The following is a 27,573-nucleotide window of genomic DNA, read 5'->3' on the forward strand; positions in this document are numbered from 1 at the left end:
CTGTGGGAAAGTGCATATAAAAGATCCCTTGCTGCATTAGAAAAAATGTAGGTTTCCTCTGATGAGTGTGTCAGAATTACCAAATGTTTGACATCCAACAGACGAGGATTAATTAATCAATGTGCTCTAGTGGTGTCGTTAAACATAACAAACTTTTAACTTTCTCCTTAAATGCAGTTTGAATTGGAATTTAATATAATTCTGGTGATTCATAAATTTTTCAGTAATGCCATTCTTATCAAATATCTCACTTGTGGTCTGATGATAAACGACCAGGTTACCACAGCATTCTTCTCTTCCTTGTACACATGCAGTTCATCAGAACACTGTATGTCAACATCATTTACTTCTTCAGATAACTAGAGAAAAAGATAACTAAATGATAACATTTAAGTATGAAGTAACAGGTTTTAAGTTTAATTGTACAGCAACAATATTCATCCAATAACACAAATACACGAAAATCTGTTTTTCACATCTGAATATTTCAGACCAGTAACAAATTGCTCTCCTCAGAAGCTTCAAGTGAGTAATTAGCGATTCATTTGAAAAATGAATCTCTTTCTTTAAATTTCCTACAGACTAATGTTTCTAATTAAAGCATTCAGGTATAATTATTATTAATATAGCCTAGTGGTAGAGTGCTTGTGTTAACTGCAACTGGTCATGGGAATGACCACTCTTGATGAACTTGTCATGTTTTCTCGACATCCAACCCAGTGCCCTACAATTACCAAAGGCCTGTCTGTGGGAAAGTGCATATAAAATACTCATTGCTTTTATTTGGTAAGCATAGCCAATGTGAGTATTTAGAAAATGCTAAACACTTTTTTTTATAATCCCAGAACTTGGCGACTTCAGCCAACTCTGGGCTGTCCGTCCAGAACAGGGAGTTAATGATTAGTGAAAGACAAGTCAGTATGGTACTGGGATGTGAACCCAGCACCTACCAGCTTTAAGCCTGATGACTTAATCGATAAGCAACCAATTAAGCCTGGTTATCATAGTTTCATTCAACTCCCAGACAAACAGCAATGTGCTGTTTTGTTATATTGTTTCAGATGAGATCTCTATGTCTCAGCTATCTGCATCTCGCTCCCAGAGAGACACCAGTGTGCTATTCATTAGACTGTTTGTAATCTTTAAAACTACCTACCACAGAAATGCCTGAATCTGTGCTTTCGTACTTGTCAAGAAGTTCGTCCATGTAGGAGAAAACCTTTTGCTGCTTGGCCATGTGTCGCTTCATCTGACGCCACTTGTAGCGTTCCTTCCACTCGTCCAGCACCTCCTCTGAGTGGGCGTGCATACATAAGTTGTACATTTCTAGAACGTTGGAGTACTGACATGACTGACTGGTCATATGTCTGTAATATATAATTAAAAAGAAACATGATTCTTCATAACAGGCTATCAGTTTTCACGATCAGTTGAAGATCACTTTCCTTAAATGATGCCAGGCGAGCAATCACATGAAGTTTCAAATGAAGTGTGGAGGAAAGTGGGATTGATCACTCACCTTTCTTAGGCAAAGACTAGGCTGTAGAACTAATACAATTTAAAGAAATGGAAAGAACATACCTCTCACACAGTTTATAGCTTGAACCCCAAGGTGGCTGACGGAAATTCCACTGGTGATCCTTGTCCGAGTTCACATTGAAGTTGTGACATTCCGATGCGCAATGGTCATCCCACTGTTTCTCACCGTTACACTGGACCCCACAGTACTGGCAGTAGTTGTTATTTCTCTTCAAGTTGTATGGCACCAGTGGTCTAGTTACTGGTCTACTAGCAGCAACTAAAGATTCATCACAATTGCTTGTCCAACTGCTTGTCCAACTGCTTGCCTTTTTTGCCAGTTTATCAAGAGTGTCAACTGAAAGATATTTAAGGATTGTCTGTTATTTCTGCAAAGCCGTTCTCACATAAGTTTGCGGATAATTTTTTTGCTCATACCCAGATAAATGTAAAAGAAATAACAAACAATACTTATAATTAAATTTGAATGATACTTGCTAATAATATCACTAAAAGTTCTTACTTTATTTTGAATAATTTTTTTGACCATAAACAATAAAACTCAATAAGACTCGTAATTTTTATGTTCATTGAGAAATGAACAAACTCCCATTGCTACGTCTTGACCAATGGGATGATGTTACATTGTAATGAATGCTACAGAAAGTTAATAATTTTTTCTCATTTAGTGAACAATGTTATACGTAAAGAGAGCTCGAACTTAAGAATTTGTCACCTACAGTAATTAAAATAAAAATTGCCTTAGGTGAAATAGCCCACCAAAGGCAATTTTGAGCCTGTCTATGGTAATTGCTTTAAAAAGTGCCTTTTGCAGCAACCAACGATGACTGAAATGTTATTTTTCTGTATGTAGACATATTTCATAAGTACAAACGCCTTTTTTTCATACTACATGTTATTTATTTCTGAAATGAAATAATATCTGTTTTGTTATTTCCAAAACACTTTTACTTTTTTTCTTACTTCAAACCAAACTGAAATTATTTATAAAAAAACAAATTGTGTATATTTTGCAAAGTGCCATCGGTGATGCTCCTGACCTACTATGACCCTCAACTACGGCAATTGCCATCGGTATCAACGTTAAGTTTGAGCCCTGATGTAAAGAAGCAGTAAAGAAAACAAAATAATGCAAAAATATTTCAATAAAATTAAATAATGAACCTCAGTGTTACCCATCAAGTTTCAAACTAACTAAACACATCATTAATTTATTTGCAGCAACAAGTCTATGATGGCCTTGTTACAATAAAGGGACCAATTCAGTATGTTATGCTATCCTACAATGAAATATTGTGGCCAAACACATCACTGTTTGGTTTGATGCATATGGATCATACCTAATTGTGTGAAGTAATTCAAGTCTCTCATTTCAATCAAAATTGCACACTGAGTCAGTTAGTGGGTCAAATTAGGGTACTGTTTGTCGTTACAGACATCCATTTTTAATTTCACTGAAATCATCCATTTATTGTAAAAATGTATCGAATATGTTTTGTTAAAATGACAGTGGTTTGCAGACGATTCAAAAATTGGTCATCAGGTTCAAAAGTTATTGCAATTTATGTAAGTGTACTATAGTTCGTTATGCTTTTTTTCAAAAACAGCCTACACCTCATGCTATATGGACATTAAGTCTTTAAAAATTAAGTGAAATTAAATCATGTTGCACTGAATTTTCTAACAAATAATTAGTATGTTTTAGGAATAAAAAATGCAATATTTTTTAATGTTACAAAAATTTAACAAAATTAAGGCAACTTATAGTTTTTTTTACAAAAGCTCTGTAGTGTCTGTAACCACCCTTTGTTGACAGATGGGGTGGGACGTAGCCCAGTGGTAAAGCGCACGCCTGATGTGCGGTCGGTCTAGGATCAATCCACATTGGTGGGCCCCTTGGACTATTCCTCGTTCCTGCCAGTACACCATGACTGATATATCAAAGGCTGTGGGTTATATCAAAGGCTGTGGTATGTGCTATCCTGTCTGTGGGATGGTACATATAAAAGATCCCTTGCTACTAATGAAAAAATGTAGCAGGTTTCCTCTCTGTGACTGTGTCAAAAATTACCATGTTTGACATCCAATAGCTGATGATTAATAAATCAATGTGCTCTAGTGGTGTCGTTAAACAAAACAAACTCTTTTTTTAGTTGACAGATGAAAAAGAGTCATAACTTTTTTGTCAGTAGTATTTGCTGAACAAAGTTTCAAAGTCTGCACATACAAACTTTAAACATTCTACATCAGAAAAATATAAGTTTTGAGTACCACAATTAAACTTTATTTGTGGACCCATGTTGAAGTGAAGGTACTTTAATCATGAATAACAAACATTAATTGTCATGCAAAGAAAATATTTGGGGGATCTTCTGGTTACGAATAAGATTCATACTTCCTTGAACATGAAACATGATCACACTCAATCCTTAATATATTAATGGACCATAACAAAAGTAAAAATACTGAACCAAGCATAATTGCACAAAATGTTGTCTGTTCTGAGCACATCAAGGTCTTTTTAGTGTAGTACCGGCCTTGGTGGCGTCGTGGTTAGGCCATCGGTCTACAGGCTGGTAGGTACTGGGTTCAGATCCCAGTCGAGGCATGGGATTTTTAATCCAGATACCGACTCCGAACCCTGAGCGAGTGCTCTGCAAGGCTCAATGGGTAGGTGTAAAACCACTTGCACCGACCAGTGATCAACACAGGCCATGGTTTGTGCTATCCTGTCTGTGGGAAGCGCAAATAAAAGATCCCTTGCTGCTTGTTGTAAAAGAGTAGCCTATGTGGCAACAGCGGGTTTCCTCTAAAAACAGTGTCAGAATTACCATATGTTTGACGTCCAATAGCCGATGATAAGATAAAACAATCAATGTAGTGGCATTGTTAAATAAAACAAACTTTACTTTACTTTTTCTTAGTGTAGTAATGTTAATAATCGCTGGTCAAGAGTTGTACAATTGTATATTCTGAAATGTTTTACAAGATATTTTAATCTACCGGGTAATTACAGCTTAACATTCCATTGATTTGGAGGTGTAATGTTTTGAGGTTAGTATGTTTGGACATAATGTGGGCTTGCTCTGCTTTGGTGCAATCTAAAGTCCTGTATGGATTTAGAGACAAGCAGTGTTTGTTATTGTCAAGACGACTGTATGTAACTACTAAACTTACTATCATTTCTGCACATCCAGACCCATACATCTTTCTCCTCTTCACTGTGAGCAAACTGACAAGGACCTCCAAGATAATGATTACATTCTCTATTTGCTAGAAAATCACTGCACATGAGAAAGTTCAGACGAGCAGGAATTCTCCTTGGAAGAGGTCGAATCTCTTTTTTATCTGGCATAAGCATGAAAATCTTTACATGGTGCCAGTCGTTGTGACCTTTAATACATTTGTCCTGGCTTCCATCCTGCTTGCTGCGAGTTCCGTTTTTCCAGCACGTGCCACAGAGAACTTGGACATTGTAAGGACAGAGGTCTCTTGCTGGTGGTTCAGTCTCTGAAAACTCTGGCTGAGAAGCACCTGGTGCATAAGGTTGTGCTGGTCTGCTGTTGTCCTGTGGTCGAAAACCTTGAGACTGAGATGGAGCTGCACCAAACATTATGGCATTACACTTATCCACCACCTGCTCCTGACTGAAGTCCCCATCTCTTTCACACATCCACACATCACGCTCCACCATGCTGTGAGCAAACGGACAGCTCCCTGTCAAAGAATTTTTGCAGAATGATTTCCAATAACAAAATTTGAAGTATGCTGATTTATGCACAAACACTCGCTTGTTTATGATGGTGATGCCGCCCTGTGATCCAATATGAGCAAGAACCTTGCTGTTCTTCCATGAATGTTCTCGGTTAGCACTGCAATAACCTTTCCTTTCAAGCTCTTCTATTCTTGGTGGTCGGGCACAGAAGCACTGCCGACAAATAAACTTTAAATTTCCCCCATGTTTTTTCAACAATTCTTCCACTGTGTAACCTTTAGCTCCACCAGTGGCAGACCTGTTCTGAAGAATGAACTCGGAAATGTTAAAACTTCCTTCTTTTTCCTGGGTCCACAAGATCTGCTCAACGCGGTTGTGTGCAAAACTGCACCTCTCTTTCCCAAATCTGCACATATCGGGCCTCCCATATTTAATACTATTACAAATAATGTACCTTCCTGGAAAATCACGATGATTGGTGCGTTCCCTCACTCTCATCAAAACAGAAGGTTCACCTCTCTTGTACAGAGCTAGAACATTCTGCTCACAGTTATGGACATGTGGCTTGTGCACAGAAAGTCCAGGCTGAGTACCATTAACAAGACACTCTTTGCACATTATCCTGAAGTCATATTCCGACTTGAGGGGATTTTCACGTTTTCGCATTTCATCAGCATCTGCAGCCTGTTGAGAACCTTGATCTCCAGGAGAAATCCGTGGCTGGAATTGCTGCTGCGTTGGCTGTGATGCTGTTAAATGGAATATTTGTAGTTAGTATGTTCATTAAGTGTGTGAAGTGAAGGATAGCTTATCTTTTATTAGACTGAGGCGATTTGACTTAGTCTGTGGAATGTATTAGTAAAGTAGTGAATAGAATAGAATAGATGTTTTACAACACCCCAGCATAGTTAAGCAGTGAGACTGGATCAAAAATGTTATTTAATTACATAATTGGTCTTTGCTTAGATCATAAATAGATAATTAAATACTTAATGTGTACAGAAGTAAATCTTCAACAAATTGTTAAAGTTCTGTCATACTTGATCATTGCTATCAATGTTGAAATTGAATACTAGTTGGTTATCTTTTGCCTTCGTTTAATTCCATGAGACAAAACATTTAATCAGAAATGTGATATATTTATTACATATCAACGACATGTTATCCTATAACATACCCATTCTTTTATGCCACATTTCTGTTATATTTATTACATATTAATGACATATTATCATATAACATGCATACACAATCTTTTATTCCACATAATTTCTCTTATAAAACTCTGGATGTTGAATTCTCCATTTCGGTCCATTTCCCAGAGTCTCTTTTCAGCGACATGATGAGGAAATGTACATTTTTCTTCCCCAAAGCTGCAAGGCTCTCCAGCCTAAAAAAAGAAAAACCCCAAGAATTCCATGGAATTCAATGTCTTGCCTACCATAAACTTATTTATTGTTGCTGATAATTGCATACATCAGGGGTGGGAATTCGTGAACTGTAAAAAAGAGGAAATCTAGAGGGGTCCTGGAAATCCTAAGTTAAAATCTTTGCCATCTGACACATTTTGGAGGAAAGGATGATTAAAATGCGAGGAAACGCAATGTTCCATGAGAGGAAAACTGCTGATCCGAGGAGAATTCCCACCCCTGATCCATAGTTGTTCATTTTAATGTAGGTTTCTCATCATTATAGCTAAGCACACAAACATTATCATAATATAGCCCGTGATGTCATTCTACTAAAACAACTAACAAGTTTGCCACCTGGAGTTTGAAATACTGTCACTCTTTACTTCAAGGATGCCAGAAAGAAAAGCAACTCTCATTTTCTTTCTTTCTTTAACATATTTCCGTGCTTAAGGTTCAAGCATGTTGTCCTGGGCACACACCTCAGTTATCTGGGCTGTCTGTCCAGGACAGTGGGTTACTTGTTAGTGAGAGAGAAGAAGGTGTAGTGACCTTACACCTACCCATTCAGGCCCTAATCTAGAATAGAAAAAGTAGAAGTGATTTGATAAAAATAGGCTAAGTGAACATTTATCGGTACACTTCTTACATTTCACCAGTTTCTGCCTTCAATCAGAAAAATTCTGAATTTTACACTCGGTTCTAATCGTAATATTTCGATATAAAATACTACTTCCGGTAATAAAGTTTAAACAAAACAGTTATATGTTTCATTAAAATGTGATATTATTAAGTAGTTGATAATTATGTCGTTATGTATACTCAAGTATTAATTAGTATTTTCTGGCATTACTGAAATGAATGTGGCTGAGGATTAACAACACTTGACGCTATGACAACAGTTCCATGTGACGTAATAATACTTGACCTAGAACGTGTATACACGTCTGCAGCAGTCTACGGGTTAACGTTCAGTAATTATGACAGTTTTATGGCCAACACTGAATACACAAAATAACACTTCCTAAGAAATATGGGCACATATATATGTGTGCCTTATGCACCTACCGTAAAATGAAAGCATATCTTGTATCCATTAAAAATCTTCCCAATGTGTTTTGCCCTGGGTCGCACCTTGATCCACTTGATATCAGGTCTCTGTTTTAATTTAATGAGCATGATGTCATAGTTACAGTTGTGATGCAGGCCTTCCTTGTAGTTATACCCCTTGATGCCCTCTCCAGTCTTAACAAAACATTGCTGACAAGCCAATCGGAAGTGGAACTCATCCTTCAGTGGCCAGTCGACCTCAATGAATTGCTGAGCCGAAGCAGTCTCGACAAGCTTACCTTGAAAACAAACTGTATTAGGTAACCACTGATGGAATTAGAATTACTTATTTGCCACTGCTGAAATCAGCCAGATGGAAAAGAAACAAATATTTTTAATGACGATCCTAGATTATTATTATTATTTATTTATTTATTTATTGTTTATTTCAACTTATTTTAGTGCTTATATCCAATTAAGGTTCAAGCATGCTGTCCTGGGCACACACCTCAGCTATCTGGGCTGTATGTCCAGGACAGTGGGTTATAGTTGTTAACTGTTAGTGGTTATTTACTGGGGATCTAAAGTGAAGACACCAGTTTAATAAAGTAAACACACAAGTTTGCTAAAGTAAAGACACCAGTTTAATAAAGTAAAGACACAAGTTTGCTAAAGTAAATACACAGTTTGCTAAAGTAAAGACACCAGTTTAATAAAGTAAACACACAAGTTTGCTAAAGTAAAGACACAAGTTTACTAAAGTAAAGACACCAGTTTAATAAAGTAAACACACAAGTTTGCTAAAGTAAATACACAAGTTTACTAAAGTAAAGACACCAGTTTAATAAAGTAAAGACACAAGTTTGCTAAAGTAAATACACCAGTTTAATAAAGTAAACACACAAGTTTGCTAAAGTAAATACACAAGTTTGCTAAAGTAAATACACAAGTTTGCTAAAGTAAAGACACCAGTTTGCTAAAGTAAATACACAGTTTGCTGAAGTAAATACACAAGTTTAATAAAGTAAACACACATGTTTACTAAAGTAAATACACAAGTTTGCTAAAGTAAACACACAAGTTTGCTAAAGTAAATAAAGTTTTAGAAAATACCTGCCGATGCTTGTTCAAAACCATTTGTCTCCTTCACAGATTTTCTTTCAGACTCCTAAACAAGAGAAACAGATTGACAAATGTTTACAACATTAATACGATAAACAACAAGAGGCCTACTCCAGCTCCACTATTTAATTAGCCATTAGTAATTGAATTTAAACATCATTCTCTATTTGTTTGTAGTCTTCTCCAGAAAATAACTGTAGCGTACCATGTTTTAAAACTTTAGGTGAAAATTTTCAAAGAGTAACAAATTACTTACAGCATCCAAAATCATTAACCAATTATCTCAGACACAATCAAACAACACCACAGTGATCAAGACAAAATAATAAAAAATAATTGTTCTAATGACTTTTGGAAAACAAAATGACCCCCCCCCCCCCCCCATAATAATAATTAAAAGAAAAAAATGTCCACATGCAGCATGCAACGGGATAAAACAAAAATGTATGTAATTTCCTTAAGCAGGTAATTATTATCTTTATTTTTAAAACATAAAAATGGCATTGAGATCAGAACAGAGGTTTAACCAATCAAAATGAGTAAAATAAATTACCGTAATTAATAACACTTATGTTATTAGTGGCAATAAATTGACATAATTATGAGGTAGATGGTGATGTCATTAATAGGTGGCAACCAGCAATATTTCACCACCTATATCACAAATATTCACTGGGTATGGAATTACAAAGAATTTACGCTCCTTGACTGAATGTTTATATTTTTATAATCTAATCTGCGTCGTGTCGATAACATTGTTATAAGCATTTAAAAGCTGGTCGATAATGTCTAATGTTTTCAAGTCAAATTGTGTCATTCTTAAAGTGACAGATGCTGGTTTTTAAACACTACAGCATATTTTTCACTATAAGAGCTGTTTTGATGATTAAAGTCAGACATTACTTTGCTTTTATTGTTTGGATTAAGTGTTTCTTATACCACAAAATGCATTTATCATATTTTAAGAAATATACGTGCCTCTAAGAAGTAGCAGTTTTGGAGATGAGCTCTTGTTTACTTTATAAGGGTATTTCCCCATTTCAAATTCCCACTCGTTTCACTGTACTGTAACTTAATCTAAATGACTTCCAGGTTTGTAGATATAACCAAACATAAGAGTTCTTTTTCTCACGGGTTGATACAAGAATCTGTAACTTTAAGCTTCAGTATCAATCTGATTAGGTCACATTTGTAGCAGTCGACTGCAACAGCCAGCTACAATTTAATTTTCACCCGTTATTTCTATTTTTAATGACATCATTGCATGGCTGTAGAAGCCAGCGTGTGAGGGTTGGGGGCTGTGCTTACCCACGTTCAAGTGAGGCCCAAAATATTTATTTTGTTTTACTATACATTTTTAAAGGGACATTCCTGAGTTTGCTGCAATTTTTAAGATGTTATCGACTAACAGAGACTTTTTAACGATTGTAATTACATATCAAATATATTTTTCTGCATAAAATATTAGTGGCTGTATATTAAACATGTTTCTGATCGTTGTAATATTTGTACTAGGTTAAATGTCATTTTATTTCCTAAAATATGTTTTTTCGTACGTACGAAAATATTTGAAGACAAAATCCAGTTTGAGCTTCATACAAATATTAAGATGACCAGAAACACACTGAATATACAGACACTGATATTCTAAACAAGAAAATATATTTAATGTGTAAGTTTAATCGTATATTTTATTAGTTGGAAACATCTTACAATGCAGCAAACTCAGGAATGTCCCTTTAAAGGTGTGTCTGTGCCACTTTAATATTGGTCCCCTAGCTACCCTCTCCACCCATTTTACATATCATTCCTAGCACACTGTACTGGGTAGATATTACTATTCATTAATTACGTTACAAAGCATTTCTTATTTCCAGAAGGTCATATTGTTACTTAGCAGGCCATATTTCTTCTGGCCAATAGCAGGTCATATTGTTACTTAGCAGGCCATATTTCTTCTGGCCAATAGCAAGTCATATTGTTTCTTAGCAGGCCATATTTCTTCTGGCCAATAGCAGGTCATATTGTTTCTTAGCAGACCATATTTCTTCTGGCCAATAGCAAGTCATATTGTTTCTTAGCAGGCCATATTTCTTCTGGCCAATAGCAAGTCATATTGTTTCTTAGCAGGCCATATTTCTTCTGGCCAATAGCAGGTCATATTGTTTCTTAGCAGACCATATTTCTTCTGGCCAATAGCAAGTCATATTGTTTCTTAGCAGGCCATATTTCTTCTGGCCAATAGCAGGTCATATTGTTACTTAGCAGGTCATATTTCTTCTGGCCAATAGCAAGTCATATTGTTACTTAGCAGGCCATATTTCTTCTGGCCAATAGCAAGTCATATACAAATTTATAAATGTCTATACAATGAAGCCCCAAACTATCTTTCAAACTTATTAATATATGTTGGAGAAAACAATCCCTACAACCTTCAAAATGTAGAGGATAGAAATCTATTAATTCCAAAACCTAAAATGTCTTTATTTAAACATGCTTTCAGTTACTCTGGACCAGTACTTTGGAATAAATTGCCTAAAGCTATCCGATCATTGCCAAATACTGCTGTTTTTAAATATAGACTCAAGAAATATTTTCTAAAATAATATCATTTGTATATATGTTTATTGCCATATAAATATTTTCTATTTGTTCATAAATGTATGCATTGTAATTCTGTATTGTTTGTACCTGAGGGCCTCAGGGAAGATTAGCTTTTGCTAACTGTGTTACCCTCACTAAATAAAGAATTTATTATTATTATATTATTATATTGTTTCTTAGCAGGCCATATTTCTTCTGGCCAATAGCAGGTCATATTGTTTCTTAACAAGCCATATTTCTTCTGGCCAATAGCAGGTCATATTTTTCTTCCTGTTTCGAGCTCTGAATGATAATATAAAATATTAGTATTTTTGGAAATTATATTTTTGTTCAAGAAAGCCACTGTAACAAATCAAAGCTTTGTGATTATTGATTGTGGGGTTTTTTTTTGTGGCACAGTACTAATGAACATTTATAAAATATACCAGCAATGTCTCACTTCTAATACAAGAGGGCAGACATTTTGAATTTCTGTATTTAGATGCAAGTTGTCTTTGTCTTTATCAGCAGCAGCATCTCTATCATTTGACTTTGTTACCATCTGGGGATGACCCTTCATCCTGACTTTCTGCAGCATCAAGGCAAACTTCTCATTATCCTCCAAACCACTGGAATCAGAGTCCGAAGAAGATGATGTCTGCTCGGTCGTTTGTCTTGTTGATTCCCTCAGGTGCAAGTTGTCTTTGTCATTATCAGCAGCAGCATCTCTATCATTTGACTTAGTTACCATCTTGGGATCACCCTTCATCCTGACTTTCTGCAGCGGCAAGGCAAACTTCTCGTCCTCCCCCAAATCACTGGAATAAGAGTCCAAGGTTGTTTTTCTTGTAGATTGCCTGTGACCTCGCACCTGTCCATTAGTTTGACCTTGTTGCAGAGATGCTGCAGGAAAAGAATGTTGTTCAATGACAAACTAGCACACTGATGGTGTTAAAGGTCCTATGTCAAAGTTGTAACAACAATATTTTGTTATTATCACATAATTTATTTCTAATAAATAACTACAAATTAATGAATCCCATGCATATAACCTTTCCATAATTAACTAAAAAATAATCATTTCTAAACCTCTTGTACTGCAAAAGGGGTTTTCCGAATAATGTGTGGCTATATATAGCATGGTCACCATCTTTGTTTCTTTTTCAGTTGTCTGCAAAGAATTATGGAAAAAACTTAGTGTGATAAATGTGTACACATAAAACAGTGATATTTGCAACTAATATACATGTGTTTGTGTATATATCACTGTGTATGAATGGAAGTGTACATTAATTTGACTAAATGACTAGCTGCAATTTTCTGTACCGCTAGCTGCATTATTAACTACAACCTATGCAGTAGTTAATAATGAAACTAATGATACAGAAATTCACTTCCTCACCTAACGATAAGGTTTCTACTGTCTTACTCGCAAACAACTCGGAACAGCAAGTCCAGTGTCATTGTCAGATGAACATAATGTAGTGTAACGGACACAATTTCATGTGTAATTTAATAGTTATGATTGACTATCTACCTGCAATTATTAATATTATGCACAACCATTAAGCATTGCATGGTATATATATATATATATATATATATATATATATATATATATATATATATACACTGGCGTAGGAAGCAGGGCGGCCCCCCACTTTTCAGATATTTTGCTTTATAATAGTGTAAAAGTGTGTGGCTCCTCCCCACATCTTTTGGCACCTTCCTGCACCACTAATATCTCTCTCTGTCTGTCTGTCTGTCTGTCTGTCTGTCTGTCTGTCTCTCTCTCTCTCTCTCTCTCTCTCTCTCTCTCTCTCTCTCTCTCTCTCTCTCTCCTCTCTCTCTCTCTCTCTGTTGATGGGGATATTTTTAAAATATTGGGTTTTTCGTTTTGCCTGCCACTTAAGCTTATAACCATGTATAGAACAATGTCTTCATTTTAACATTTAACCTTTAATAATCGGCATGCAAGACCAACATAAATATGTTTACACAGATATTTTGATGTAAACAAAACAAGTACTGTTACTATTGGTAGATGTTTTTAGGTTAAACTATATATTTAGCATTTAGTACAGCAAAATTTACACTTTATATTGCAATGTATATAGGCCTAATCTATTTACAGCAAACAAAATATTTAGTCAAACAGGTGCATATGCAGGAAATTGTGTAGAGGAAGTCTAGACTGGCTAGTGGTGTTTTTAGGGGAGGGGTCGGGTCATGCATCCCCAGAAATACACTGAAAAAAACAACAACCATAATATAGCACGTTAGTCCATGGGCCAGATACCGAAACCCTCCCCCCTACCCACCAAGGGATTTTTGGAGACAAGTATTTTTAGATACCTCATTATATATGAATTTAATATCTGCTTGTCTGCAGCAAAAATGTTGGTGGATTAAAAAAATATCGCCATTTAAATGGGGGTACCGTTGCACATTTTGTGTCCCAAAAACACTATATTGAAAAATTAAATATAGTGATAAAGTTGTCATCCATATACATTTTTAACAGATATAAGGCCAAAATGAATGATATTCATCCTATACTAGATGTTAATAGTAACAAACCAAATAACAATGCAATATGTGGTGTGAATAATGTTAAAAGTTAAGCAATGCCTGAAATGCATTATTTTCTATATTTACACATATTTTGGGCTGCTTGAACCTTTTACTATTAAAAATTGCTCTATTGAGGCAGCATTATTCAAATATGGTTCAGTATATCTGCCTATACTATACTCAACAAAATTAATTAAGGTCCAATAGATATTTTAGCATTTTCTTTTAAATATGGGGGAAAATACAACTTCTTCCGTTGAAAGTTGTCAGCATTGTGGCATGTTCTTAAACTTAATGACTTAAATAACAATTTTGAGGGAACACAATGACAAAAAACATTCTGAACAAATGTGTAACAAATACTAGCCTAATGTTCATTTCAATATTTTTCATAAGTATGTTTTTTGCGTGTATAACCAGTAAACGTTTACTGAAACAATGTATAAAAGCCATATATATGACCAAAACATGCTAAAATAATATGACAGTAACAAAGAATTATAAAATAAGAAAGTTTACTAGCCCTTAATTAATTTTGTTGAGTATACATGTATGTACATCAATATTATGAATATGTCCCTCTTTACTAAACACCAGTGTTAAAAATTTAAAGCATCAGTTTTGTGTACCTACCATAATTTCTTTTGCATTACATGTACAAGTCATCTATCTCACAGAAGTTCATCTTATACTAGTCTGTGTTTGTAATATTTTTAGATTTGCCTTTATATTTACATTGTGCTTAGGTGTATATAATTAGTTTCTACATCAAATATTGGCTAGGAAAGTTTTGACTTCCTTTCATATTCCTTTGCATTTACATGCAATTAAAATATATCTGTCTCATGTTCACAATATCTGGTATTCTCCTTCTCCAGAACTTTAGTGCGAAACCCCGAATGCTGTTATTATGCTACTGTGGATTAGTTGCAAACCTTCAATCCAGTAGATATTCCCTGAAAATATGCTGTACCAATAGAGCAAATTGGAAGAGAGCAAATTGCCATGGTCTCCTATGGTATTAGTCATATCACAAAGTCCAGGGTATTCCTCAACCACATAGAAATGGCTGAGAAATGTCCAAAGAAATACTGAAGCTGAAGTGGATGGTTTGTGATCTGATAATGCAAGAGCTGTTGACATATTGAGGGAGGAACAAGAGCAAAGGCCCAGAGGAAAAATAAGAAATTACAGATATTGTGAACATAATAGACATTATATTTGAGTCAGATGATAAGACTGAAATAGGAAAGAAAGTCAAGTGCTAGATATGCCTGATAACTATATCTGATGTCAATTATATAAACCTAAGCATAAATTAAGCACAATTTAAATACAAATATGTTTTTAAAAATAGTACAAGCTTCTGTGAGATAGATGAATTGTAAATGTTTTAACACACATGCCGAGGAAAAGTACTTATAATTGGCTGGTACTAAGAACAGAGGGCCATCTTCATAAATTTGTGAACATAGTATATAAACTCCATATACTTAACCATATTTGAATAATGAAGCCTCAATATGTTATAGAAAAAAGCCAGGTCAATTTGTTTTTTTAATTATAAAAGCTTCAGGCAATCCTAAGTATGTGTATACATAGAAATTAATACATTTCTGGCATTGCTTACTAATAACTTATTTTGAGAAGTATATAATTATTCATACCTCATATTATATTGTTTTGTAATTGTTATTAACATCTACTTTATAGAATAAAAGGAAGGATGTAGAAATAGAAAATTGTAAACTTCACATATACCATACTTGGGTCACATAAAATGATTGAGAATTGGGAATGAAAGTTAGATGACAATATTCTATGTAGATATCAATTATATACACCAAAACATAAGTTAAGCATAATATAAATAGAACTGTAATTCTAAAATATTACAAAAAGCAACAAGAAAACTTGTTATTGTAAGATGAACTGTTGTGAGATAGATAAATTGTATATGTAATGCAGACTTGCCTAGAATGGTATGTAAATTCACGTTTTATGTTTGTAAGACTTGTGTGTATAGTAAAAATATTCAAAATATCCATGTAAATGGTTTAGATAGCATGTACTGCACCATATTTAAGTAATGCTGCCTTCAGATATTAAATACAATACAATAATAAAAGGATCAGAATGTTTTAGGTACGGTATGTATATATACACATGTACATAGAGAATTACGTATATCGGGAACTGTGTAACTTTTGCTGGTGAGTATACCTCCGGGACTATATCCATACCATATATATTGCATTGCTTTATGCTTTGTTGTTATGAACATGTAATTTAACATGAATAGCATTCATAATTTGGTCTTAAACCTGTTCAAAATATGTATGCATGTTAACTTCAATATTGTCATGCAGTTTTTTCATATACTATGTTTGTAATACTCAGGACATTTCAAATTCATTGACTCACCACTATGCTTAGTCAGGTGCCAAACATTTATTATTTTTTGGTGGAATACATTCACTAGTAACCCAGCTTTAAAGTAAAAGCAGTGATATAGTCCAGAATTATTTTCAAATATTTTTGAAAATTATGTGGAACATTCACCTTGATCAGAAATAAATAGGGTGCCTACACTCAAACGTGCCCTACAGGCACACCCACCAACAGATTGCCTGCAGACAAGCTGATTTGTATATGTCTATGGATAGGCTTCAAAGATATACTCATCTTGAAAAATCCCTATGGGGGAGGGGCAGGGGAGGGTTATAGTGGGCCCACGGTCTACGTGGGGAAGGGGACTGTTCTGATCGGAATATTACATATAGTCCGTCCCATCCTACAAAAATGTTGTTTTGTTGTTTTTGTAAATAATTTAAGTTTGGTTTGACGTAAAAATAAAAATAAAACTTTTTGGAAATAACTAAAATATACTATTTTTGTGTGTAATGTAGAAAACAAGCGACTCAGAAATAAATAACTTGTAAATCCCATGGTATGAAAAAAATGCGTTCCCCGTGGGACGCACTATAAACATATGTTTCTAGTGTCTAGTACAACAGTGTTACTGTCACACACAATTCATTAAAACTGCAGGTGTGTTTGTATGCTTAAATGAAATTATGATAATTTATGTGAGACGAGATTGCAGCTTTAAAACAAAAAACAAAACAAATTTCCATGCAAGAAAACCAAAACAATCAGGGTGTGTGACAGGCCACTAGATTCATCTCCTATATTTAACACATGGTCAGTTATAACAAAACGCAATTTCATCAACTTAATTTTTATCTGTATCATTTGGGTTTTTTTAAAGCATAGGTGGGGACATTTATGATGCCAGGGACTGGCATACATAAATTTCAGCTGAAGATTCACAAACAACTGTGGCCATCAGGTATTCCCAAAGAAAGCGGAACGCGCCGGAAGTAGTTAGTGGTTAGGGGACGTAACTCTGCCTATTTTTTTCTCGCGAATTTCTAATAGAGGCTATAGCTGAAAGTATACACTTTATGTTTTAAAGAAAATATTAATAAAGATTTTTGGCAGAAACCGCCATTATTACAACATTTAAACAGATGCCAATGGTAACATTTACAAACACATAAGAAGTATTTATCATATCAAGTAGATGTCTCGTTACTTTTAGTCCTCCCCATAGGGAATGCCTTTTTTCATACCATGGAATTTATTTCAAGTTCTTTATTTCTGAGCTGATTCTTTTCGAAATTGCACACAAAAATATAATGTTGTTTTGGGGTGTTGGTAAAATGCGTTTTTTTTTGGGGGGGGGGGTTTGGGGGAGGCGAGGGGTCATGATATTTTTGTGTTTATTACTTTTTTTTATATTACATTATATTACATCACATCACACTATAAATTTTAATAAAGACTGTTAATATCCCAGTTAAAATATTTGAGAAAACACGTAACGTACCCCAAAGTAGTGCCGTTCTGAATAAGAAAGTCACCACTGTAACATGGGTCATCTGTACGTAAAACATACTGTTACACACCTAATGGCCATTGTTTAAAATATGTCGTGAAACAAAATATTGCATTTAGTAAATCATGATACACTAAATTGTAAACTGCAAGAATTGTTGCATCTGATGAGATGTGGGAGACAAAGCTCAATGCTAGAACATAACACAATCTAGGCAATGACAACAGAAAATTGCTACCGAAAAAATGGACAGAATACCAGGAAATTTTTTGTATATGTATATCATAGGCACTTTCTCATTCAGGACAATAAATGCCGTACAGAAATGAATGCTTGTATGCGATCGGAGTCAAATCAATTATGTTTGTATTGTCATGTGATCATCGAGATAGAGCTAAAAGAATACCGTATCATTTATATAATATGTGGCCATGGTCCCTTAGTCTGTGTAGCACAGTGGTACAGCGCTCGCTCGATGTGTGGTCGGTCTGGGATTGATTCTCGTCGGTGGGCACCATGACTGGTATATCAAAGGCCGTAGTATGTACTATCCTGTCTGTGGGATGGTGCATATAAAAGATCCCTTGCTGCTAATCAAAAAGAGTAGCCCATGAAGTGACGACAGCGGGTTTCCTCTCTCATTATCTGTGTGGTCCTTAACCATATGTTTGACGCAGAACGTGGTAACTTCAGACTTTGATAACTTCAGCCTGGTAACTTCGGACCCGAGTAATCTCGGCCCCAGGTAATTTCGGACCGGTAATCTCGGCCTCTGTATTAATGAAAGCAACTTATATCTGGGTTATACGCAAACGAAAGTTTGTTGTTAAACAACCTGATATTATTATTTCAAGATGAGTTTGTTATTTAATTAAACATTATTATATATTCATTGTACATTTTGTTGTGTATATTTTGTTTATTAACTTTTAAACATTTATTCTGCTCATACCCCATCCCCTTCTTACTATGGTTTGATCTGGTAGGTGTTCCTGATTTTAATCAGATGCTATGCCCACATTAAGCATGTTTGAATCCTTGGCATATAAGCATTTTAATACCTATCAAACAATCTGAATTTAGCCATTGGTGAATAATGCATTGAGAGGCCATTTAGTGTATGTGAACTGTAATCTAGACGTTCATCATTACTAATTACCAATCAAATGACCCCACTATTAGAATAATGTTTATAAGGAGAGGCCATATGCCCCTATTCGTTTGACGCCATATAACCGTAAATAAAATGTGTTGCATGCGTCATTAAATAAAACATTTCTTTCTTTCTTTTTCATTCCATTCATCCATATCAAAGGCCTTGGTATGTACAATCTTGTCTGCAGAATGGAGAATATAAAATATCCCTTGCTACTAATTAATTGAATAGAGTAGTCCACGATGTGGCGGTATCGGGTTTTCTCGCTCATTATGGGGAGTACATCGTTGAAACACTCCTTTCCATGTATACTAAGTGAAGTATATATTTAAATATTTTATACAAAAGCATAGGCGTCGGAAGATGGCAGCAACTGGGGAGTGGGGGTGGGGGTGGGGTGGGGGGAGGGCACCTATTACATACAAGTTCATATTTGACATTTTAAAAATCCAATGACATGTTATACGGCAATTTAAAGTGTGCGTTTGGTACGTATATGAGCGTGTTGAGGGGGTCTCATGTGGGTTGAAACCCTGCATATACTATATTTAGCCTCAAATGCTAACATTGTCGCCTATGGGAAATGATTTGGTGTAGTCCGACCTATATTGGTTAAAAATTGTTCATAACCAAACCTATTTTGTATGAAACGAATGAATGAATGTTTAACGACACCCCAGCATGAAAAATACATCGGCCATTGGGCGTCAAACTATGGTAATGCAAATAAATAAGGTGATGATCAACATCAATATAAAAATTCAAGATTTAAATAAAAACAGAGTAAAGAACTGTGCAAAAATACAAATATCACAGACAGATACTGACTTTTACTCAAAATTTCAATTTGTGCTGTATTGGCCATTCTCAAAGAGAATGTTACACCCCTGCACCACGGTGAGGTTACAGCACGCACAGGGGTTATATGAAACGTACCGATCTTCAAAGCTTGAGATGACGTGTATTAGAAATTGTAAGATTTGGGCTTCACATGCAACTCTTCTTTATGAATTTGGATTTATAGAAGCCTGGGGAAAAGGACTTATTTCCCCAAGTTATCAAACAATGCCTTAGAGATCAATACAAAACATGTTAGCCAGGTTATTTACATCATCACGTCTATCATTTTATTGTCACTATAAACAAGATTATACTTTTGAAAAATACTTTGATAACATTTATATGCTGAAGTTTCGTAGTCAATTTCGTGCAAAATGTAAATTATTCTGTTTCAGCCAAAGACTGATTACAGCTGTGACAAATAGAGTCATTAACTGATTGACTGATTTATTTATTTAAATATTATTTATTTATTATCCCGAAAATGACTATGGAGCCCAAAACAAAACATACATGATAAAAAACATTTTTATAGGTATTAAAAAAATAAGAAATAAAGTAAAGAGGGAATACTTTCTTAACTATTCGTGTTTCTCAACTATTCACTGTTTTATTAAACAATGCACCAAACACATTTTAATTACGGTTATATTGCCATCGGACATATGGCTAAGAATAACAAAAAGTTTGTTTTAAAGTTTGTTTTGTTTAATGACACCACTAGAGCACAATGGTTTATTGATCATCGGCTATTGGATGTTAAACATATGGTCATTTTGACAGTCATAGAGAGGAAACTCGCTACAGTGTTCCATTAGTAGCAAGGGATCTTTTATATGCACCATCCTACAGACAGGATAGCACATACCATGGCCTTTGATATACCAGTCGTGGTGCACTGGCTGTGACGAGAAATAGCCCAATGGGTCAACCAATGGGGATCGATCCCAGACTGACCGCGCATCAAGCAAATGCTTTACCACTGGTCTACCAAAGTAAAGTAAAGTTTGTTTTATGTAACGACGCCACTAGATCACATTGATTTTTTTATCTTATCATCGGCTATTGGACGTCAAACATATGGTCATTCTGACACTGTTTTTTAGAGGAAACCCGCTGTCGCCACATAGGCTACTTTTTTACGACTGGCAGCAAGGGATCTTTTATTTGCGCTTCCCACAGGCAGGATAGCACAAACCATGGCCTTTGATGAACCAGTTATGGATCACTGGTCGGTACAAGTGGTTTACACCTACCCATTGAGTCTTGCGGAGCACTCACTCAGGGTTTGGATTCGGTATCTGGAGTAAAAATCCCATGCCTCAACTGGGATCCGAACCCAGTACCTACCAGCCTGTAGACCAATGGCCTAACCACGACGCCACCGAGGCCGGTTCACTGGTCTACCAAGAACCACAAAGACCAAGAGAGGAAACCCACTGCCACCACTCGGTGGGATACTCCTTACCAAAAAAGCAAGGGTTCTTTTACATTCACTTACTCATAGATAAGACAGTACATACCATGGTCTTTCATATACTAGTCGTGGGACAGGAGTTTTGAAACAAACACTACAAAGATCTCAAATAGTTTTACCTTTCTTTTTCTTAGGCATTTTCAGCTTGTTAAGGACCGCTTCTCTCTGCTAAAACAACAAAACAAAACCAATAAAACAAATGAAAAAGAATTCGCACCAAAATAAAAATTAAAAAAAGTTTACAATTACAGGAATTTGATGTCAATGTAAAAATAAAAGCTGAAAATGATACCATGCTCAAATATCAGTGATTTTGTTCAGCATTTCAGATGAAATTCAGTTTAATTTATTGCAATTTTTCTGTGCAACAACAAAAACAAAAAAAAGCTCATATCAGATAAAAAGCTAAAAAATTATATCTCTGCAATTAGAATAAAACTAGGAAAATATTCACAATATGCAGGGACAAATCCAGAATGTTTTGTGTTGGACTAGGAAAATATCCAAAATTCTTGAAACAGACAAATATGCAAGGACAAAAACCAGAATGGTTTGTTGGCGTTTTTTTTGTTGTTGTTGTTTTTTTTTTTGGGGGGAGAGACAAGAAAATATGCAGAGACAAATCCAGAAAACATTTTTAAAATTTAATCTGCCATATATCTCGAGTCATTGCAGTCTAGAAAACACATTTTTATATTCCCTAAGTTCAAGGGCTATAACTCTGTCACACTTGAGCTGTAACAGTACATGATAAAGCTATACACAAAATGTCAGCTCATTATCTGAAGGCATTGTGAAAAGACAGACGGAGATGAAACCTATCATCCCCTCCAGTTGGACCCATAGGGGACTAATACAAGACTACTAGGTGTCAAACATATAGAAGCTGCAGGCTCATAGGAACCGGGGAGGGGGGCACATAAATATTTTTTTTATCACATTAATGTTTGCCATTGTAACCAAAATCTGATATAGAGTTTGTACCCGATCCCCCTTAGTGCTCACCCCCCCCCCCCCCCCCCCCCCCCCCCCCCAAGTCAGGCCTGAATTGTGTTAAGGGATCTACACAGAAAGATAATAAATACATTGCTGCCTCACAGGGGTACTCTTTTCAATAACAAGGATTATTTAATATGCACTTTCTCTAGCAGAATACTTATATCATACACTGAAGGCTTGCATCAGGTTGCATCACATTAATTAATTTTACATAGCTGATAATGATAATTTTTAACAAGAATTCTGAGAGACACTGCTAAATCAATACATGTCCCCCTACTTTGCCCAACAGATTTTTGTATCTCTTAAGTTCAACTCTTTTAAAAAAAAGGGTAAATTGCCATGAAAGTCCAACGTGACAGATGGCCTCAGATTACAGTTATCTTCCCATTTGGTTGTCCAAAATCCGGAAGTTTCACCGCGCAAGTAGTCTGCTGTTTGACTGTGATTATTTCATGGCAGACAGCTATGAAGTGGCAACTGTTTGACTGAAGTGACAGGGGATAGCATGTAGTTTGTAAACATGTGTAACTTGTTGACATTGAAGACTTGTTTGTGGTAATTCCGGCCCATGCAAAAGTAGTGCTTTTTGTGTAAAATGGGTGTACTCCGGCCTGGTTTAGAGGGTGTGTCTGTTTAAACCAATATGCTGGGAGAAAGAGCTGGACAACAGGGGTTGTCCTTTTCAGGGTATGTGTCCCCCGTGCAGGCAAAGGTACATACAAAACTTCACGGGCCTGCTGATATTAATAAAAATGTTATAGCCACTAAGGCTATATAGAAACATATAGCGAAATTAATTGTGGTCTGAGGCCAGATCTATAACTGTACATGATAAAAATATGCAAAAAAATCACATCAATATTTTTATGTATTGCAAAAAACAATTTGAAAAATTATATGTGGGACAGACTGCTGAAAGATAGATAGACAGACAGACAGACAGACAGACAGACAGACAAATGAACAAACAGATGGAGACAAAACCTACTATAGCTCCCTCTGGTTAAACTAATAAAACTGACTTAAACAATGTACTATAATAATAATAATAATAATAATAATAATAATAAAATATTTATTTATAGAAGGTAGCTCTGTTAGTTCTAGACTATTATCCCCTGAGGCTTTCTTACTAATTATAACAATAATAATAACAAAATCATATTAATTATTAAAAATAAAAACTAACAAAACCATACATGTATGTACAATATATACAACCATAAAAGATATTAAGACATAATTATATAGAAGAGCATTCATGTTTCTAAGAAGTGTTTGTAACATTTTTTTTTAAATACATTTAAACTAGTACTGACCTATATATTCACACAGTATACATAAAAAATTTGGTACTTTACATTTTATCTACCTGCTAAAAATAGGGCATTACATGGCATTAATGTGCTAATTTGCACAAATAAACAGTTATTATAACAATTATTATAAAATGCTTTAATTGGCAAGATTTGGGATTTGTTTTTACTTTAACACGTACAGTGTCATATGCTTGGACTTCACTCTCTTGTTGACCCGGTGTCTTTAATCTTCTTGATAAGATCATTTACAGAATTAACCTTCCAATGTGTTCTACAAATATATCTTCACTATCCATTTTGATTCCTTATCCTTTTTCTGAAAAATAACCTTCAGTAATAGCTTTATCTGAATATCATTTTGAAACTTCTTGGGTATAATATGTAATATCAGAAGAAAAAGAAGGAAATGTTTTATTTAACGATGCACTCATATGATTAAGGACCACATAGACATAGAGAGAGGAAACTCGCTGTCGCCACTTCATGGGCTATTCTTTTCAATTAGCAGCAAGGGATTTTTTATATGCACCATCCCACAGACAGAATAGCACATACCATGGCCTTTGTTACACCAGTTGTCGAGCATAGGTTGGAATGAAAAATAGCCAAATAGGGCCACTGATGGAGATTATGTCGCAACACGTTTCACAGCCCACCTGCATTTAACAGATGACATATGATCATAATTATGTTGATATCATCATCTTTATAAAATTACAACCATTTACAAACTTAGCTGCACTTTGCTTAAGACCCTTTGCAAGGAACTTTTTATGCGAGTATATAGTTCTGTAAAACCCGTCTAAACCGGACATCCCACGGGACAAAGCAAAAAGTCTGCTTTTAAGAGGTGTTTGATTTAGAGAGGTTCTGTTCTGCATGGATATTTAAAAAATTGACTTTTAAAAAATTTCCAATTTAAAGAGGGTCCAGTTTTGCAGAGTTTCACTGTACACGTATTATGTCTCAGTCTACCCACTGTATCTCGATGTGCTTCAGGCATGGGTAAACTGCACACAATAAAAATATGTTGAAATAATTTCTAAAACACATAATGAGTTTCACTGTACACGTATTACGTCTCAGTCCACCCCCTGTATCTCGATGTGCTTCAGGCATGGGTAAACTGCACACAACAAAAATATGTTGAAATAATTTCTAAAACACATAATGAGTTTCACTGTACACATATTACATCTCAGTCCACCCCATGTATCTCGATGTGCTTCAGGCATGGGTAAACTGCACACAACAAAAATATGTTGAAATAATTTCTAAAACACATAATGAGTTTCTTATGCTACTGTCTGACATAACAAAAGTGATTCAAACGTAAAATTAATATTGAGATATCATTTCAACATTTGAGACTGGCCTCGGTGGCGTCGTGGTTAGGCCATCGGTCTACAGGTTGGTAGGTACTGGGTTCGGATCCCAGTTGAGTCATGGGATTTTTAATCCAGATACTGACTCCAAACCCTGAGTGAGTGCTCAATGGGTAGGTGTAAACCACAGTGATCCATAACTGGTTCAACAAAGGCCATGATTTGTGCTATCCTGCCTGTGGGAAGTGCAAATAAAAGATCCCTTGCTGTCTGTAATAAAAGAGTAGCCTATGTGGCAACAGCGGTTTCCTCTAAAAAAAACCAGTGTCAGAATGACCATATATTTAACGTCCAATAGCCGATGATAAGATAAAAACAGTGTCAGAATGACCATATATTTAACGTCCAATAGCCGATGATAAGATAAAAACAGTGTCAGAATGACCATATATTTAACGTCCAATAGCCGATGATAAGATAAAAACAGTGTCAGAATGACCATATATTTAACGTCCAATAGCCGATGATAAGATAAAAACAGTGTCAGAATGACCATATATTTAACGTCCAATAGCCGATGATAAGATAAAACCAGTGTCAGAATGACCATATATTTAACGTCCAATAGCCGATGATAAGATAAACACAGTGTCAGAATGACCATATATTTAACGTCCAACAGCCGATGATAAGATAAAAACAGTGTCAGAATGACCATATATTTAACGTCCAATAGCCGATGATAAGATAAAAACAGTGTCAGAATGACCATATATTTAACGTCCAATAGCCGATGATAAGATAAAACCAGTGTCAGAATGACCATATATTTAACGTCCAATAGCCGATGATAAGATAAAACCAGTGTCAGAATGACCATATATTTAACGTCCAATAGCCGATGATAAGATAAAAACAGTGTCAGAATGACCATATATTTAACGTCCAATAGCCGATGATAAGATAAAAACAGTGTCAGAATGACCATATATTTAACGTCCAATAGCCGATGATAAGATAAAAACAGTGTCAGAATGACCATATATTTAACGTCCAATAGCCGATGATAAGATAAAAACAGTGTCAGAATGACCATGTATTTAACGTCCAACAGCCGATGATAAGATAAAAACAGTGTCAGAATGACCATGTATTTAACGTCCAATAGCCGATGATAAGATAAAAACAGTGTCAGAATGACCATGTATTTAACGTCCAATAGCCGATGATAAGATAAAAACAGTGTCAGAATGACCATGTATTTAACGTCCAACAGCCGATGATAAGATAAAAACAGTGTCAGAATGACCATGTATTTAACGTCCAACAGCCGATGATAAGATAAAAACAGTGTCAGAATGACCATATATTTAACGTCCAATAGCCGATGATAAGATAAACACAGTGTCAGAATGACCATATATTTAACGTCCAATAGCCGATGATAAGATAAAAACAGTGTCAGAATGACCATATAGGTTGTTTGCAAGATTTTGTAACAATGACCATATTGTGTTTAACGTCCAATAGCCGATGATAAGATAAAAACAGTGTCAGAATGACCATATATTTAACGTCCAATAGCCGATGATAAGATAAAAACAGTGTCAGAATGACCATATATTTAACGTCCAATAGCCGATGATAAGATAAAAACAGTGTCAGAATGACCATATATTTAACGTCCAATAGCCGATGATAAGATAAACACAGTGTCAGAATGACCATATATTTAACGTCCAATAGCCGATGATAAGATAAAAAATCAATGTACTCTAGTGGCTTCGTTAAATAAAACAAACTTCTTCTTTTTTTCAACATTTGAAAACAGTTCCCCACTGCGTGCCTCAGTCTCCCCTTCACATTTTACATAAGACCAACACATTCTGATGTAAACTAATTCTACTAATTACTTGCTACTAAATTACTCTCAAATACAAACTGGAGAATGGCAGAACAAATATGGCCACTTCATGACAGAAATTTGTCACATGCTTATACATTTATAACAAATATATTGATGAATATTTCAATAGTATCTTTCATAAATATTTTTATGTGCATTACTTGTATATTAGGGGATTATAAATGACAATATATCAGTTTAAAAGAGATTAATTGTTTTGTGATACTAGACCTACATAGTACATATCACAAACTTTCAAATAATATCACACCAGTTTCACAAAAATGCATTTCAAAATATTCTGGCTTACCTAAAGTACTATGGAACTGCCCATAACCATAAACGGATAACTGACAACTTAAAACTGAAAGTAGCTTGCAAAAAGAAAAATCATTATTTTTCTTGGAAATAGAACTTGGAGCCATGCCAATGTTGCTGACCTAGGGCCACGCCCCCCAACAGGTCGTTTCGCCCACCCACGTCGTTTTGAACAGGGTCGATTCGTACCTCTAACCGAGTCGTTTCGCCCCATGTTTCGATTCGCCCTAATTTTTATTTTGTTAATAAAGTACATTTATTCATTGATTTGTCCTATATCCATTGATTTTTAGATGTCACACATTGCGTGTTTATATTTACAGATAAGAATAATATT

At 35.2% G+C, this 27,573-nt stretch overlaps 1 protein-coding gene across 1 annotated transcript; it reads right to left on the minus strand.

Moving 5' to 3' along the window:
* Positions 1-209: 209 nt before the first annotated feature.
* LOC121379632 (zinc finger CCCH domain-containing protein 7B-like) lies at positions 210-27,354 on the minus strand. The gene is made up of 10 exons (XM_041508277.1): positions 27,229-27,354; positions 21,486-21,534; positions 11,879-12,321; positions 8,827-8,881; positions 7,732-8,012; positions 6,503-6,644; positions 4,717-6,003; positions 1,582-1,876; positions 1,157-1,367; positions 210-359 (listed from the first exon to the last, which is right to left on the minus strand). The coding sequence occupies exons 2-10, from the start codon at positions 21,502-21,504 to the stop codon at positions 210-212; spliced, it is 2,883 nt and encodes a 960-aa protein (XP_041364211.1). The 5' UTR covers positions 21,505-21,534; positions 27,229-27,354.
* Between the last annotated feature and the right edge of the window lie 219 nt (positions 27,355-27,573).

The sequence above is a fragment of the Gigantopelta aegis genome, chromosome 8, assembly GCF_016097555.1.
Source record: "Gigantopelta aegis isolate Gae_Host chromosome 8, Gae_host_genome, whole genome shotgun sequence".
Taxonomy (NCBI): Eukaryota; Metazoa; Mollusca; class Gastropoda; order Neomphalida; family Peltospiridae; genus Gigantopelta; species Gigantopelta aegis.